The 17,449-nt window shown below is 50.0% G+C and overlaps 1 protein-coding gene across 3 annotated transcripts in view; it reads left to right on the top strand.

Moving 5' to 3' along the window:
• IGF1R (insulin like growth factor 1 receptor) overlaps nucleotides 1-17,449 on the top strand; it is a 296,716-nt gene that overhangs the window by 238,906 nt on the left and 40,361 nt on the right. For 2 of the 3 annotated variants that reach the window (XM_045795411.2, XM_087856693.1), the window contains exons 6-11: nucleotides 4,569-4,783; nucleotides 6,999-7,125; nucleotides 8,575-8,810; nucleotides 11,276-11,443; nucleotides 11,643-11,847; nucleotides 16,921-17,204. In XM_045795411.2, the coding sequence (XP_045651367.1) occupies nucleotides 4,569-4,783; nucleotides 6,999-7,125; nucleotides 8,575-8,810; nucleotides 11,276-11,443; nucleotides 11,643-11,847; nucleotides 16,921-17,204 (1,235 nt within the window). Of the gene's footprint in view, nucleotides 1-930; nucleotides 1,010-4,568; nucleotides 4,784-6,998; nucleotides 7,126-8,574; nucleotides 8,811-11,275; nucleotides 11,444-11,642; nucleotides 11,848-16,920; nucleotides 17,205-17,449 lie in introns of all 3 variants that reach the window. The other variant, XM_087856694.1, reaches the window with a different exon arrangement.

Below are 17,449 nucleotides of genomic sequence, written 5' to 3'. Positions count from 1 at the left end.
ATTAGGTTGCAACACGGCTGCATGTTAATACTTCCCTGGGACTTTTAAAAATAAAGACTCAACCATGTGACTCAGCAATTCCAGTCTCTACCCAGTGTCTTCCCAAGAGAAATGAAACATGCCCACACAAGACTTGAATGTGAATGTTCACAACAGTATTATTCATTATAGCCCCCCCCTCAAAAAATAACCCCACTGGAAACAATCCAGATATCCATCAACAGATGAATGGATAAATGACATGTGGTACAACAGAATACTATTCAACAGTAATGTAACAACATCGGTGAACCTCAGAAACGTTAAGCTACGTGAAAAAAAGCCAGACACAAAAGGCTGCACATTGTATGAGTCCATTAGTTTCTAGCAAAAGCAAAACTATGGAGACAGAAAGGAGATTGGCGAGGGCTGGGGGTAGGAGCAGAGATTGACCACCATTGGCAGGGAGGGAACTCTGACATCATGGAAATGTTCAGAAACTGCATAGTGGTGCTGGTGGGACAGCTGCATACATTTACTGAAGATCATGGCACTGTATACTTAGGATGGGTACAATTTTTGGTAGGGAAATTAGACCTCGGTTAAGCTATTTAGGAAACCCTCAAAGAGGAAACATTTTCCGAGTTTCTGTTTGGTACCCAGTGCCACTTGAATATAAATTCCTGCCCTTGATGAGCCCCCAAGGTTGGTGTAAATATTGGATTTGGAGGAGATGGGATGTGGTGTGAGCATCTGCGAAAAAGCCAAATCCTGTATCTGTTGCAGATTGCTGGGATGCTGGACACACTCCCTGTGTGCTGGGTTCTGATGCCCCCTAGAGACAGCCGGAAAGAGTCCGTGCTTTCTCCTCTGAGAAGCGAAAGGGAATCATCAGTTGTGTATTGGCAGATTTTTTTTTTCAATCTGTCAGTAAGGGCTGAAGGAGGGGAGGAATATCCGTTCCTACCCCCACCGTCTGGACTCCCAGCCCTCAAACCGCTTTGCCCACAGCCTGGGAGAAGCCAAATAAGTATGTTGCCTAGCGTTGTTGATTTAGCAAGTGGTGGGGATGTTGCTCAGACCCTGATTTCTGGGTGCTCAAATGTGATGCTCCAAGCCCTGGCCCCGGGGTTGTCTTCTGTGCTCTGTGCGAATCCCCAGCACTTTCACTTTCCTGTGTTCTCACACGCTTCCTGCCCTTCATCAGAGCAGGTGGGGAGGTGGGTGGTTGTTGGTAACTCACAGGTAAGACAGCCCCAAGCCTGGAACCATCAGTAAAACACTTCTGAGTATAGTATGCACTGGGTAGTCAGAATATCAGTACAGGTAATACACAGGTATCCTCACAGAAATGACAGACTGCTTCCAACCCACCTCATTGGTCGATATTTTGTCAGATGGCGCCCACCCAAGTACAGAAACAAACATATTTTGCCGCACAAAGAGGGCTGGGAATCAGGATACCAATATCTATAAAACCTAGGCGTCTGTGTAAGCTACAGAAAAATAAACAACTTAATTTTTAAAACTAGTCTTTGAATGTAAAGGCAGTAAGTTTAGAAACAATTAGGAAGTCATGTTTACTAAATAATTGACTTATATAGACATTTCCTTTAGGAAACAATGAAAAAGGGGATGCGTGTGTGCGTGTGTGTGTGTGTGTGTGTGTGTGTGTGTGTGTAAAACATGCCGACAGGTCTCTCCCTTTTACCGTCTCTTAATTGTCACCTAACCATGAAAGGGGAATTTGGGGGGAGCCAGGCCCCAACCTGAGGTTGGAAAAACAAGAGCCGTATTGACAGGCAGCTCATGAATGGCTTGGTTATTATTTTGATGAAGGTTTTATTTTTATTTTTCTGTCACTCACAGAGGCTCCATAACGCCTGGGTTTTATTGATATTGGTATCCTGGCTCCAGGCCTTCTCCGTGTTGTAAAAAAATGTTTGTGTTTACTGTAAAAAGATAATCTTCCTTTTCAAAGTGATTAATCACACACACAGAATTTCAGTGGGCCTGCCATTCATTTGTCAAATTCCTGATTTATAATTCATGCTTCCTCCCATGGGGAGAAGCCATGTTTTGTTCAGAAGGTGTTTTCAGTGTGGTTTCTGTTCCCTGCCAGCGAAATTAGTTTACTAAAAAAGAAGCCTCATCCTGCATTGAGACAGAGGTTTGACCGGGTGAATGGGCCTTTACTTCCGGCCAAGAGGTTTCTGCACTGACAAGGAGGTTGGGGCCGCCTGAGGAAGCTGAGAGCAGCCAGACCCACTGGGCTTGGTACTGGCACTACGGAGTGTCCTTCAGAGCCGAAATTATTTGTGGACAAGAATGGGCCTACATAGGAAACACCTGTTTCTACCTGCAAACCCTGCCCTCAGTTGTCCGACGACCCCGATCACCCAGCATCAGCTTAAGCCTGGCACTGGGTGGCCACTGTCCCCAAGGGACAGCAGGTCTCACCTTGCCGTGTCCCAGCGCTTTCCACCTCCATACATGGCCTTGCGTCGCATATCCCGAGTCTAGATTCATGTGAACAATGTCTTCGGTTCCTTCTCCTGTGGATCTGTGTCAGGGAGTGAGCTCTTCCAGAGGAAAATATTTATTGACTCACAAGTTTTTGCCACCTGGTTTGGTGGCCTTGAATGTGTCAAGGGACCTCAAGGTGGGTTCGTGAGGAGGCTAGCTTGGTTTCAGAGGTGCCGCCTTTGGCCTCACTTGCCTCACTGAACCCTGTGCAGGCAGCGCTCCCACTCCCACCCCCTGCACGTCTGTGGACGGGGCCTGGTGCTGGTGGAGGGCTTGGGCTCGGGCTGACGGGGCAGATTCCACCCCAGCTCTGTGACCCCTGCTGGGCATTAGGGTCTCAGACTCATAAAACAAACCGGGAGCTCAGATGTTCATACCGCTTGTTGTCCTGTGGGTGTGTGTTCATGCCCCCGCCCCCAGCCCTACATGAGAACGGGGCGGATGGCTATAGAAAATACTAAGGGAACTGCCTATGGCTACGTGGCTCATTAACAGCATTTGTAGTCCTGGATCCTTGTCTCTGAACTCCCGTGTGAATTTCCAGGCATGTGGCACAAGTCTGCTCGGCAGCATTATAACCATAACTTTTGCTTTCTTCTTAATGAAACTCAGGCTGAGGATTGACCGAGCAGGTAGAGGTCCTGGTATGATATATGTAGGGAACCCCATCAGGTGCAGAGAGGTGCCCCGTGGACACAGCCTCCAGGGCAGAGGAGGGCTCTGGACTCCTGGCTCTCCTGGCTTTGGAAAGAGGGCTGGATCCTTTCTTCTCTGCAGTTGGTGTGTTGGATCGTTCAGAGGATATTAGCAATAGCTCAGAGTGCTACACCAATTCCTAGACTCCGTTCTGTATAAAGTGCTTGAGTGAGCTCCAGAAAGAACCAGAGGCTGGGGACCAGGAAGGGGAGAGGAAGGATTCACGGTCCATGGGGAGCAGAGGACTTGGATGGACAGCATGCCTGCCTACCTGGTTTCCCCCAGGGACCTAGAGAAAGAGGTATACCGCCTAGATCTCTTTCCAGACCCCTTAGCTGTAGCTGTCTATGTTCCCACTTCCTGGAGGATGGATTTCTCTCTGGGTAGCAGAGATAGCTATTGCTGATTCTGGCTGTCCTTCCGTCTTGCCTTCAGTCGACAGGTGGAGCTGCTGCTTCTCTGTCCACCCCCCTAGGGGCAGGACCCGTATCTCACGTGGTCAGCTTTGGACCTCCAGCCCCTTGTTGCTGCCCAGCACCTGTTAGACCAGTGCTCCTCCAAGTGTGCTCCCAGGACCAGCAGTGCCAGCATCATCTGGGTGCAGGTTAGCAATGTAGATTCTTGGCCCACCCAGCCCTACTAACAAGAAACTCTGGGAGTGGGGCCCAGCACTCCAAAAAACAAGCCTTGTGCACACTAGCCTAGTATTGGACACTGAGTCACTGTTGCCTGGAGGGGTGGCCCAAGTGGACTGTCCCTGGGGGATTGTTTCTCTTCCCCCACCTTCTCTAGGGACCATGGCTGAGGCTTTTGAGGACGGGGTGAATCTGGAGGAGGGAGCGGGCCCAGGGCTGGTCCACCACCCAGACTGTCTCCCTGTCCCATTCTTTCTCCTAGCCCATCGTATGCCGCTGATGGCACGGATGGGATTTACCCCCAAGGATAATAGCAGACTCTCTACAGCAAATATGTAAGCTGTTCTGGTTGAGTGGCCGAGCATATCTCTTCTCCCATGGACTGATTTCAAGTGCATTATACATACTCTGCTCTGAGAGAAATACCCAAAGGCATTTCTACGGAATGATTACAGTAATATCCTCTGGTGTGAGAAGCATTATTTGTTGGTAATAGAGGTCCTAAAATTAATTAGTGTCTTATCGATTTCAGTATGTTGTCCTTGAATCATGTTGTTGCTATGTTAACAGTAACTGTCCACTCTTACACACTGTTAGTAACTAAATCTCTTATTGGCAAAGGCAGCGTGTTCCGGAGCCACGTGCGGAAGAGGACCGGTGTGGGGTGGCCAGCAGGTGGGAGGGAACACAGGGAAAGGGCAGCAATGCTCACGGTGACTTCTGTGCTTCTAGGAACTACTCCTTCTACGTCCTTGACAACCAGAACTTGCAGCAGCTGTGGGACTGGGACCACCGCAACCTGACCATCAAAGCTGGGAAAATGTACTTTGCTTTCAATCCCAAGTTGTGCGTCTCCGAGATTTACCGCATGGAGGAAGTGACAGGGACTAAGGGGCGCCAGAGCAAAGGGGACATAAACACCAGGAACAACGGAGAGCGAGCCTCCTGTGAGTGGACCCAATGGCCATGATAAAGTTGTGGCCCCTCCTCCAATCTAGAATGATGGCTGCGTGGGAGGCCCCCTCCTTGTCTCGCTAGGGGGGACACGGGGCCTCCTGAACCAGCCCTTTGCGCATATGTGTGTACCTTCAGAGTCAGTCGTGGGGCCAATTCACGACAGATTCATATTTGTCAATGTTCCTTCGCATCTCTAGGGGTGCTAAACATTTATAAATAGGCTCCTTCTCAAAGGGAGTATTTTACAGAAGTGCTTACAGAATGCAGGGTTAAATCTTTTAAGGCACAGGCAGACAGTGAGATGATTTTTCAAGGAAGAGCTGGTCCTCTCCACTGCCGGAGAGCACGCTCAGCTCAGTCTCCCGCAGTGTAGGGGAAGCCTCAGCGCAGAGGGGACTGAGCTCCCAGCCCAGCGCGGTGGCCACGGGTTCCCTGTCTCTCCCTCAGCCTCCTCCTTGCTCCCACCCCAACACGAAAAAGATAGAGAAAGCCTACCTCCCTGAACGGATACTGCTTTTTAAATTGAGAACCACATAATTATAACCTTGCCATGGTTATAAACTTTCAGGTCTTGTATCTGAGATCTAACAGTACGTCTCTCATCTAACCCTGTATATCAAACCACTTTTAAAAATGTTGTGGTTCTGTTTGGCTGGATAGGGTTATAAAAGTAAAGTGTCTCTCCACCATCGGCTTTTAATAAGGCAAGGGTACCAGGAAAAAAAAGTAGAGTCATTGACATGATCAGAGGTGATTTGCACACGTGTACACACACGTACACACACACGGGAGGGAAGGACTTGTGAAACCATTAGCATTTGACTGGTTAGTTTTGCTGGTGTCTGGATTTACCGGTAGACGCTCAGATCGCTCCGGAAGAGCTTTGGAAGAAGCCTGACACGACATTGCACGGGGTGTTGGCAGCTGGCACCTTCTCCCTCACATGCCCGCCGCAGCCCCTGCCGTTCCCTCTGTTCAAACCACAGCAGAGCAGATGTGGCTGAGCGTGGCCCAAGTGTTTTCTCCTCGAGTCAGATTGTGAATACAGTAGCTATTCATTTTCCTTTGCAAACACAATCATGTTTTCTCTTTAAGTAACACATTAGCAGGAACCGCAACTTTGTTCCAACCTCAGATCAGCACATTTTGCCCCACTGACTTCTTAGCTTTCACCGCCTGTAGCCTCCGCTTCACCTGCTGAGTGTGCATTACGATTCAGGCCAATAGAGGCGGACAAGGACAGTCTGTCGGGGCGCCAGGTCTCCGTGAGCGGAAGCAGTCAGCAACGCTGCCCTGGTTCTTGGGGTCATTTGAATCCGGCCGGAGGAAGAAGGTGGGGCTCCAAGCAGGGTCCCAGCTGCAGCTCCCCAGCGACTTCGCACAGCGCACAGGAGGCTTGGCCAGTGACATTGTTCATGTAGGCACATCATTGCCCGTTGTGTGTTAGCCCCGGCCGGAGGCCTTCCAGGAGTATCCGTGTCCTTCCAGGTCGACACCAAGTTTAGACGCAGAGACGTGCCCCCCCGTGGCACACCTGAGCCGTTCGCCTGTCTTTGCCGATTGCGCAGAAGCAGGCGGAGGTCCACCACTGCAGGACAGTGCCATCCTATCGCAGAAGATTCAGCCCAGCGTAGAGGTCGATCCTCACCTTCCCGGGTCCCCTCGGGAGCCCGGGTCTTAGTGCTCAGCAGAAAGACCAGGTGCCTTGATTGGTCAAGCAGTTCCTCCCTGTCAGGTTAGGAAGCACGGATCCGGGTCCAAGTGCAACCAAGTATGCTAAAACAAAGGAACGAGCTGTGTTGCAGCTCCGTGTGGTAAAATGTCCAGGCCCTTAGTAGAAATCAGAGAGCCACTGAGAAGTCCAGGAAGGGACACGGCATGTACAGCCAGCTTTGGAGAAGAGGGAAGTAGGGCAGCACTGGTGACTTGGCAGACATGTAGAGGAAAAGAATGTTGGGGGCGCCTGGTGGCTCAGTCGTTAAGCGTCTGCCTTCGGCTCAGGGCGTGATCCCGGCGTTCCGGGATCGAGCCCCACATCAGGCTCTTCCGCTGGGAGCCTGCTTCTTCCTCTCCCACTCCCCCTGTCTGTGTTCCCTCTCTCGCTGGCTGTCTCTCTCTGTCAAATAAATAAATAAAATCTTTAAAAAAAAAAAAAAAAAAAGAACGTTGACCTCTGTCACTCACGGATATACCTTTGTGCCCCAGGTGAAAGCGACGTCCTGCACTTCACCTCTACGACCACATGGAAGAATCACATCATCATAAGGTGGCACCGTTACCGGCCCCCCGACTACAGGGACCTCATCAGCTTCACTGTCTACTACAAGGAAGCGTGAGTTTCTGCGCTCGGTGGGGTCCCGCGGGCGGGGCCACCCGTGCTGCTTCCTCACCATCCTCCCATCTGTCACAGGACCTCCATCACCGCGACGACAACCACAACAACACAGTGTTAGCTCGAGGCTTCAGTGGGTGATTGAGAGGGGTTTGAATAAAATAATTCCAAAGAGAAAAGCTTGTGTTCTATAGAATTAGGGGAAGTCCAGACTTTCATAAAGTGGGATAGAGGATGTGCCCACTAACCCAGGAACACCCCGCAGGACACCCAGCTCCCCTGGAGGGAACCCCCCAGATAGATCTATCATCGTATTCCTGTCTCTCTATCAAGGAGCCCTTCCCAAGACCTGGTCCTCTGCTCTGGGTCATGAACTAGGGAAGGAAAATGGAGAGAGACTGACCTTCTTGTGCCTTCTGGTGATATTCACCTGCCTCAGCAGCCATGACTCGTTCCTCCAGATGGCACTTCTTTTGGTCCCCTCTTCCTTCCTTTCCCTCCTTATCCAGGTGGTTCCACCAACCTCCTTAGTCACCCTCCTCATCCAGCTCCCACTGTGATGCCCCAGGTCTCTTTCCGCAGTGCTTGGCTTCCTCAGAGCTGGAACCAGAGCCACCAAGGACAGTATCTTGTCCCCTTTCCCCTGCTGGAGCCGGGGCCCTAGGAAGGGTCATAGCAGTGAAAAAAGCGGGTCTCAGGATTATTAGGCATTCAGTGTGTTTCTGGATGGGAGTCGTTCATGGTCTTCCGTCATGACGACAGGGAGGGGTAGGTTAACATCTGTTTTGGAAGCCCGCGGCCAGGGACTGTCCAGCCCTTTCATCTGATAGATGGAGAATCCCCACCTGCCCAAGCATGTGTGCAAACTACTCTCTGCTCTTTCATAGTCCCGCCAGTGCTTTGGCAGCGTTGACTGGTAATCTCACCAAGGAGTTGATGCTAGTTTCCAAGACACTCTGGAAACTAAATATTTGAATATTATAAGATACTTAAGCAATCACAGTTGTTTGTGAGCAAATGAGATTTTGGAAGCTCTATTTTAGAAGCTGTGTCCTTTTTCCCCAAAAGTTTTATTCTTCATCAGTAGCTGATGTTTGCATTAAATGATTATGCTTGTTTTTTCTTAATGGTGAAAAATGCCACAATTGGAAAAGAGAAAAATAGCCTTTGCCTGCACGCTTAAGGAGCAGTGCTTTCAATCCCAGTAGTAATGAGAATTTACCCTTTCTGAGGCAGGGTATGTAGTTCTGTAGTGCGTTTGTAAACGTGGTAAAACCTGGGGTCCCGTTGCTGCATTTTATTCTTCTGTACAAATCTAATGGACTATTTGTTTGATTTAGAATTCCCACTAGAGAAAGTGTGACTTGCTAGGCCCCTGGGGAAGATTTCCAGGAGCTTTGACATCAGAGACCTAAACCTTCCTCTGAGCTTCATCCACTGTCTTTCTAGACCTTTTAAAAACGTCACGGAGTACGATGGCCAGGATGCCTGTGGCTCCAACAGCTGGAACATGGTGGATGTGGACCTCCCTCCCAACAAGGACGTCGATCCTGGCATTTTACTGCAGGGACTGAAGCCCTGGACGCAGTATGCCGTGTATGTCAAGGCGGTGACCCTCACCATGGTGAACGACCACATCCGTGGGGCCAAGAGTGAAATCTTGTACATTCGTACCAATGCTTCAGGTATCCACAGACCGCCCATCCCATATTTTTCATGCGCTCCCCGTGCTTATTACAAGATGTCTCCATCCTGGACCAGTCTGTGCTTTATGTGTCTTTCTTATCAATATATAATGCTATATCATATTATTTTTTTCCCAGTCCCGATATCCTCGGCTCTCCTGGGCCATTTTTCTGGCCCATCTTCCATCATCTGCCTGCTCTGCACCAGTGAGCCCAGGTCCTCCAAGGGGGCTGGGGGGGGGTTTTTGGAGGACCCAGCCAGGATCCAGCCCCCTATTTTGTTTTCGTAGTTGAACCTCCAGAAACTGACCACATGCTGCTCTGGTGTTCTAGTTACTCACGTGGCTCATGGGGTTTCCATCTTCATTCTGTAGAGGCAGGGGTTCCAAGGAGGGAGACAGAATTTGGAAAGCGTCAGGCAGAGTACGTTGCAGACGTTCCAGATAGTCACTGGTGAAAATGTTCCTCCTTCTGTCTCTATGTTCATTTTCTAAACCACTTCATTTTTCTCAACTCCAGAATCTGGAACTAATGAAAGCAAGTGCTTGTATGTAGTAGCCAAGTATATGAAAACCAGCTTAGAGGTAGGAAAATGCACGTGACTTCTAAAGACAATGATGAATATCCCTGGATGGTTGCTGTTTTATAAAACACCCATAAGGTAGCACGAAATAAATTTAAATGGCAGAGAGGGTGAGGAAAAAGTGTTGATGGGGAAAAACCTTTGGCTTACGCATGCCTGCTTCCCCCTCCCCTCCCCTGCCCCATCTCAAGGATCGCATAAGTGGTCACAATCATGTCATGGACCCTGAAGTGTTTATAAAAATAAATCTGGCGCAGGCTTCTGATCCTGGGTGTCGGGTGGTATAGCAGAGTCTCAAAGACAACGAAACAAGTGATTCTTCTAACGTTTGGAGTCATTTACTGTAGACAGCTCACGAAAAATAAAAAATCTCTCCTTATTATGACAAGTTCTTTTTTTTTTTTTAATCCATTCACTTACTTTAGAGAGAGAGTGAGCAGGGGGAGGGGCAGGGAGAGAGAGGGAGAGGGAAAATCCTTAAGCAGACTCCCCGCCAAACACGGAACCCGATGTGGGGCTCGATCCCAGGACCCCAAGACCTTGACCTGAGCTGAAATCAAGAGTCGGCCACCCAACCGACTAAGCCACCCAGCCAGGCACCCCTTTTATATGATAAATTCTTAAGAAACTTATTTCCTTTCCCCAGAGATGGGAAACTAAGCACCATACAAACTGGGCCAGTTCCCTACGTTTTGGCCCCTGTCTTTACAAGTGGTAGGGACAGAGGAAGACTCTGTCCTCTGCCTCTGCCTTTTTTGTGACACTTAACATTTGAAACATGTAGGGGTGAGCTGTTTATCCTTGAAATACTTGACTTTGGAAACCTGAATGTGGTCACGCATCCAGTGGTGATGTTTTTCCTGAAAAAGCTGGCATTAGTCACAGCTTTTCCCTAAAGCATCCCTCCATACAGGTGTTCAGAACCTTGTCTGTGATACTCTGGGCCTTAAAATACCCTTAAGCTCTTCGCCCCTTTGAAATTTAAAGAGTGGCTTGGATGACCGTGTTGTGTAAGTGGCAGACAGTGAAGAGGTCTCTTGCACTTTGGAAAACCCCCCAAAATCAGTGTTTTCTTGTGAACCCAAGGAAAATAAGATTTCAGTGGTCCCGGGATGCATTTGCCCTTTATACGTAAGGCAGCTCTGGGTTTGGGTTTGGGAGGCAGTAGTAAATAAAGCTTGTTATGCTTTGCCCGTAAATGAATATTCTTTGGCTGGTAACAGAGTCCATGGCTTGCAGTCGGGGCTCTGTGTGTGTTTGGGTTTGTGGGCTGCTTTTCCTAGTCCTGTCTCATTCATCCCGTGGAAGTGTGGTTATAGAACTGAGAGACTTGCAGGCCGTCTTCCTCCACGCCTCTTAACACACACACCCCGCCGTGCACACACACGCATGCACACACACTCCTGCCCTTTCTCACTTCCCCCTTTGCTTTTTGCTTCTTGCTATTTTTATCAGAGCTCCAGAATCGCAGGCAAAACCCAAGACAGTCCATTTCACCACTTGCTAGAACTCCTGGAGTCAGACCATTTGGAGAATGGCGGTTGTAATACACGAGAACAATCCGCTGTTTGAATTAGCTGTCGGTTTTTAAGTCACCCCCTGTAACCCTGTGTGCCCCACCCCAGCCTTTTTCCATGTGCCGCTCAGTCACGTTAGTTTTCACAGAGATGACCTGAGAGTAGATGCTACAGAGAGAAATGCGGGCGTTGAAGTTAATACGATTTCAAAACAAGGGTCACTTCTCGTTTCGCGTGTCCGCGTTCACCGCCGTTTCCTTCTCCAGGTCAAACCCGCGTTTCCCTGTGGGCTTGCAGCGAGCACCTGACAGCCTGGATTCGGGGTTCATTCTGTTTTCTGAAAAGTCCTCTGTTCCCCTTTCCAGTTCCTTCCATTCCCCTGGACGTTCTGTCCGCGTCCAACTCGTCTTCTCAGCTCATCGTGAAGTGGAACCCGCCGTCCCTGCCCAACGGGAACCTCAGTTACTACATCGTGAGGTGGCAGCGGCAGCCTCAGGACAGCTACCTGTACCGGCACAATTACTGCTCCAAAGGTAAGGGGGGCCTGGAGCCCAGCTCCCGCCGTCTGAACCCGTCCACGCCCCGACCGAACACACGGCTTCCTGACAGTTCGAGCCCTCCGTTGGAAAGCGGCCACATTCTCGATTAAACGTGCTGACAGCTGCCCCCTTCTCCTCACCGGCCCACCTGACTTTCATGTCTGCTCTTGTCGGGCTTCTGTTTCCTGAGCAGACAAAATCCCCATCAGGAAGTATGCCGACGGCACCATCGACGTCGAAGAGGTGACGGAGAATCCCAAGACCGAGGTGTGCGGCGGAGAGAAGGGGCCTTGCTGCGCCTGCCCCAAAACCGAGGCCGAGAAGCAGGCCGAGAAGGAGGAGGCCGAGTACCGCAAAGTCTTCGAGAACTTCCTGCACAACTCCATCTTTGTGCCCAGGTACCAAGTGTCATCTGAAAATGTCTCCAGGCCAGTGCTCTGCAGGCAGGTTCCGTGGTGCTGTCTCCACACGGGTGGTTTGTACGTCAGGAGGGCAGAAGCCCGTAGCCATCAAGGGGGGAACAAGAGAACCAGCTGTCAGTTTGGGTGAGTGGGGTGCCTGTGGAAGGCAGTTAGCCCCAAAGGAAGGGGGACCGAGGGCTCATGCTGTTGGGGGCCGTGGGCGCGTCAGTGCCCCTGCGTCAGCCACACGGCCTCCCATGGAGAGCAGGTGGGCTCTCAGCTGTGGGGACAGGGAAGTGAAGCTCAGAGAGGCCCACACCCATGGAGACCAGCGAATGGAAGGGCTGGCGTGCGGGCCCTTCTTGCCCATCCCACTTCTCCCTGTGGCCTCTTGAAGCCCGGCTGAGGAGAAGTGAAGCAAGAGGGAGAAAACCAGAGTGAGATTTCAAAGTGGCCCAACTTCCAAGCACAGCCAAGTGCCACAGGCATCCTTCATAAGCAGGTTTGAGAAGCAGCGGAGAGGACGGCCTTTCAAGGCAAAGCGGCCCCTGTCCCCAGGAATCTATCTGCTCCCCTGCTCCAGTCCCCAGGTCTGCCAGGTGGGGACAAAAGCGGAGGACTGACGGTGCAAAGCCACACTAGTCACAGTAGCCAAAGCTGGGGAACGACCCACGTGTCCATCAGTAGATGAATGGATAAGCAAAATATGGTCTAGCCATGCAATGGCGCACTACTCAGCCGTAGAAAGGAATGAGATTCTGACGAAGGGCACCACTCGGATGGACCTTGAAAACATTATGCTAAGTGAAAGAAGCCAGACGTGAAAGGGACAGATATTATAGAATTCCACACATACGAAGCATTTACTAGAGGCAAATTCACGGTGACGGAAAGTGCATTCGAGGTTTCCAAGGCTGGGGGAGGAGGAAATGGGGAGCTCGGCCTTAATGGGTCTCAGAGCTTCTGTCGAGGTGATGAAAAATTTGGGGAACAGTGGTGATGATTGTACAACTTCATGAACGCCATCAGTGTCATTGAATCGTACACTTAAAAATGGCTCAAATGGCAAGACTTGGGTATTTTTTTTAATTCAAAAAAATTTTTTTACGACAATAAGAAATGGTTTTTAAAAAAAGCCGTGGGGGGGGGGGGGTCCAGCAGGGCAGCCCGGCAATGTCTGGGGAAGGAGATGGAAACGGAGTGGCGGTCCGCATCTCCCTTTCCCCCCTGAGAGATTGTAGTGTGGCGTTTACAAACAGCCTCTTGCCTGGAATGTGAGCAGAGGAGCTGGATTCAGTTGCACCCACGCGCTCCCGGTCCCCACGGTGCCCCAGCCGCCAGCCCAGGGCCCGGCGTGTTCGACGATCACTCTGCTTCCTGCCCCTGCCCCTGAGAGGCACCACAAGCCCATAACTTCTGTTGATTCCGTCATTACTTCGCCCTTAAAGGCTTACTTAGGGTGTAACAACAAATGGCTTTTAAAGTGATTTTTTTTTTCCCTGTTAAGTGACCTTCCTGATATTTGTGTAATAGTCCAAGATAGCCATCTTACTTTGAAAAATTCTTAAGACAGAAAGACCTCTTAGAGTGGCGGGCATTCTTTTCAGAACGAAGCTTTTCATTGCTTCGTGCCCCTCCTCTCCTCTCTAGGAGTCGAAGCCACTGGAGTGTGGGTAGGAGAGCCTTCTGTGGGTCCTCCTGACCTGCTCCACGGGAGACCTCTCCTTCTAGGGCTGTGTTTCAAGTGTTATTCCAGATTGTCTGCAGGTCATGAGTAGTTCCAAGAATAAGAGCGTTTGAGGAGCTCAAAGATGTTTAAAAACTAGAATTCGGGCTTAGTGGCTTCTCCAACAGCCTAGTTAATGAGCGATCCATTTGGGACTTGGCCCTGCCTTTCGACACTTTAGGGCTCTTGCCCTTTGGTGGCACTGCTTCTCAACGTGGGCCATCTCCCCCCATGTCAGCGGAGGCCCAGCTAGTGTTACTTGCTGTGGACACAGAAGCGGGTGGATCCAGAGTGTCCCAGACAGGCTGGGCAGGCGTTGTCTGTTTATTCTCCAGCAAAAGCTGTCGGCTCCGTGGCTGTCTCATCCCACTGGCCCACCAGCAGTTCAGGTTCTGAGTCCAAGCTTTGGAAAAGTTTTGCTAAAGGGCCCAGAGCTTTCAGTTTGTAGTTACAAAGCAGTACCTTTCTTTCTCATCAGATGGGGAACACGAGATCAGGCAAAGTGAAGGCAGAGCTGTGGTTGACGCGGGTATTAGTAGTGCCTTCTGTCCGTGCTACTGAATTCAAAATAAGTTTCCTCTATGCCAAATTCCCCCTGACGAATGCATGCGTCCACCCCTGTGGCCCCGACATTCTCTCCCCTAAGACAAGTCTGACCTGCTATTCTGTCTTTTCGTAGGATGAATGTAAATACTGCATTTGCCCACAGTGAGTGGCTACAGTTTATACGAACTTCATATTTTCTTTAATGCCTCCTACGGAGGGTGTAAATCTCATGTCCACACAATTTGCCACACAATTTTGATAGAAGGAGTGTCTGGCTGGCAGAACGCTTGAATCATAAAGGAAGGTTTTCTGTTTTACAACTAAACTATCCAAAGACGATTTTTATTTCTTTCAATTCATTTTTTTTAAGATTTTATTTATTTATTTGAGAGAAAGAGAGACAGCGATAGTGACAGAGATAGCGAGAGAGAGAGAGAGCACGGGCAGAGAGGAGAGGGAGAAGCAGGCTCCCCACTGAGCAGGGAGCCAGACGCAGGGCTCGATCCCAGGACCCTGAGATCATGACCTGAGCTGAAGGCAGACACTTAATCGACTGAGCCACCCAGGCGCCTCTTGTTCAATTCATTCTAAGAACAGTTTGTGTGGGGGCTAAAGCCAGTCAAGTCAGGTTTGGTATGTTACATATTGTCCAACGTGTCCCATATGGTTTGAAGTAGAATGGAAGCTAGAGTTTGTAAGTTGCTTTCTGGAGTCCATATTTGTGGTGAAGGTCTTTTATTGACCACTGCCTTTAGTTTTTAAATCACATATAGTTGGGTTTAAATAACTGTTATGTTGACAGGTTTTGAAGACTGAAAGGTTTTCTGATGGAATAAGTTGTGTCATGGGGTCAGAGTGGGGAAAGCTGACAGTGATCCTTCCTGTTGGTCACACCATTTGGAAATGTGGCTGTTTACAAAGAATCATGGGTGTGCCATTCTGCTTGCCCCATACCTTGTCTTCCTGATAATGTCCCGTGTGGCCTCCCTCCCCCCAGTCCCTAACTTGGTGTCACTAGTAACAGGTGCAATTCCAGGTATATGGGGATGGGCTGTGGGAAGAGTTTGGGCAAAGTATTATTTTGCAGTGGATTAAACCCAGGTAACTTCTCTCTTATAGACATAAGGGTGTATTGTGTTGGTTTTATGTGTTGCATTGGTTTTGAAGAGAAGGCAGGACATTCATTCTGGTAGGTGTCAAAAAAGACCTCCCTAGCAATAAATGTAGTTCCTTGTGTCCTTCCCTTCCAGGAAGGTTGGTTGGTGTGCAGGGTGTGAGGATGGGAAACGATCAGCCTCATCTCCTAATCTTTCGTCCCCGTATATTACAAAAGTGAATGCAGTGGGGCCATTAGCACACGGTCTGACCCTGCGGTTCTCTGCCTGGTGGAATGAGCATATCTGGGTTGAATGGTTCATGTTTTGGGTCAGGACCCACCAGGTCACTGCACAAAAGCGGTAATGGCATTTTCTGCAGGGGAATCCATGGGCTGGGCAGACTGGGGCGTTGGAGGCCCATTCCCCAAGCCCCCTGCTTTTCCCTTCCAAGTTTTTCACTTCTAGGCAAATAAGGACCCACAGGAAGCCTGCTGAGTGTCAGCTGAGCCGCAAATGGCTCCCAGGTGCTCTGATTCCCTGTGGGACTTCTCTTTCTCCCCCGCATGAGATCTGATGAGCGTTCCCACTTTCTGGTCTTTCTCCTTGCCTTGGGGTGTTAGTTTGCTTTCCCAGATGAGCTTTGTTCTGTGTCCTCCCCACGCTTTGCCTGCACACAGGATGGTGACGCCCGCTGACAGCCTCAGTGTGGAATGGACAGCAGCCTGCTTCCCACTGTTTCTGGTGGTTGGCCTGAGGGTAGCTGTTTCTTGTCTGGGTGCTTACTCTCATGTTCTGTTGCCTTTGCTTCCAGTAAATATGAGGGGCTTGTTTTTAAGGTTTCTGAGGGGAGCCCAAAGCCTTTTTTTCCACATCCCACAACAGCTGCGATTGGAACAGTCGCCCTCTCCAGCTGCTTGGCCTGCCTCATCTGCCCTTTGGGTGTGAACATTCTCTTTTGATTTCTCTTTTGCTGTCCTCTTGCTTTTGTAGCTGTTGTTCTAAGCCCTAGTCCAGTCCATGACAGTGAGTGACTCTACCCCTGTCAACAGCAGGGCCTTGGAGAGGCCACAGGAGGTCACTGCTGAGTGAGAGACAGGGCCAGACTGGAAAGACCTCCAAGAGTGTGAAAAATACAGACACAAGGGTCTCAGAGGAAGAGAGAGCCAGTGGAAGCCCCAGAGGGAAGAGTCTGGGGGTCTAAGCAAGTGCTTAGCATCTTTCTTCCCACAAAGGAGGTCAGAGAAGCCACCATGACAGGCCCTTGAACCCCCTCTGCCCATCCCTCTGGAGCCTACACCACACAGCTCACCTCTCACCTGACCCCCTAATAAATCTTAGTGTAGCCAGCAGGTTGGTCACCTTTAATGCTTCACCATAAGGTCAGTGGGCCAGGTGGCATGAGCCAGGATGCTGCAGAGCCAGGAGTGACTGAGGCATTTGTTCGCCTCTAGATACAATGGAGTAACCACTCTGGGAGCCAGGGGGCAGTTTGTGTGCCGATTCCGCACAGCAGAGAAAGCAAAATAAATAACGAAGAAGGAAATCCCCATATTATTTGTTGGTTCTTGTCCAAAGGGGCTGAATAGCTCCTTTCATCCAAAGTTAAGATATTTTCTTTTCTTTCCATTACTCTAACCCAAGTCATAGAAGGGACAAAAGAGGTAGAGGCACTTACAAGCCAAGTTTCTCTCTTCCTTGCAGACCGGAAAGGAAGCGGAGAGACGTCACACAAATCACCAACACCACCATGTCCAGCCGAGGCAGGAACAGCACAGTGGCGGACACCTATAATATCACAGACCCAGAAGAGCTCGAGACAGAATACCCTTTCTTTGAGAGCAGAGTAGATAACAAGGAGAGAACTGTCATCTCTAACCTCCGGCCTTTTACTTTGTACCGCATTGACATCCACAGCTGTAACCATGAGGCTGAGAAGCTGGGCTGCAGCGCCTCCAACTTTGTTTTTGCAAGAACCATGCCTGCAGGTAGGGTGTGATCCAGCGAACCCCACTCCTGACTCACTCACAGCCCAGTGGAGAAGCTTGTGTTTTATGAACACAAGGTGTGTCATCCAGGGCAATCACCCTTAGTCTCCATCCTGCTTATTGAAGAACGGGTGGGTATTTGTAGTCAACATGGTAGACTAGAAGCCCAGGGAATGGAGCCCATTCATAATGACATCATTTCAACCCAGTCTTCACACAAAGTCCTACAAGAGCAGGGAGCACCC

Source organism: Ursus americanus, chromosome 28 (assembly GCF_024610735.1).
Source record: "Ursus americanus isolate L20-20 chromosome 28, mUrsAme1.1.p, whole genome shotgun sequence".
Lineage (NCBI taxonomy): Eukaryota > Metazoa > Chordata > Mammalia > Carnivora > Ursidae > Ursus > Ursus americanus.
Note: the sequence above shows the minus strand (reverse complement) of the source record. Positions and strands in the feature narration are given on the sequence as shown.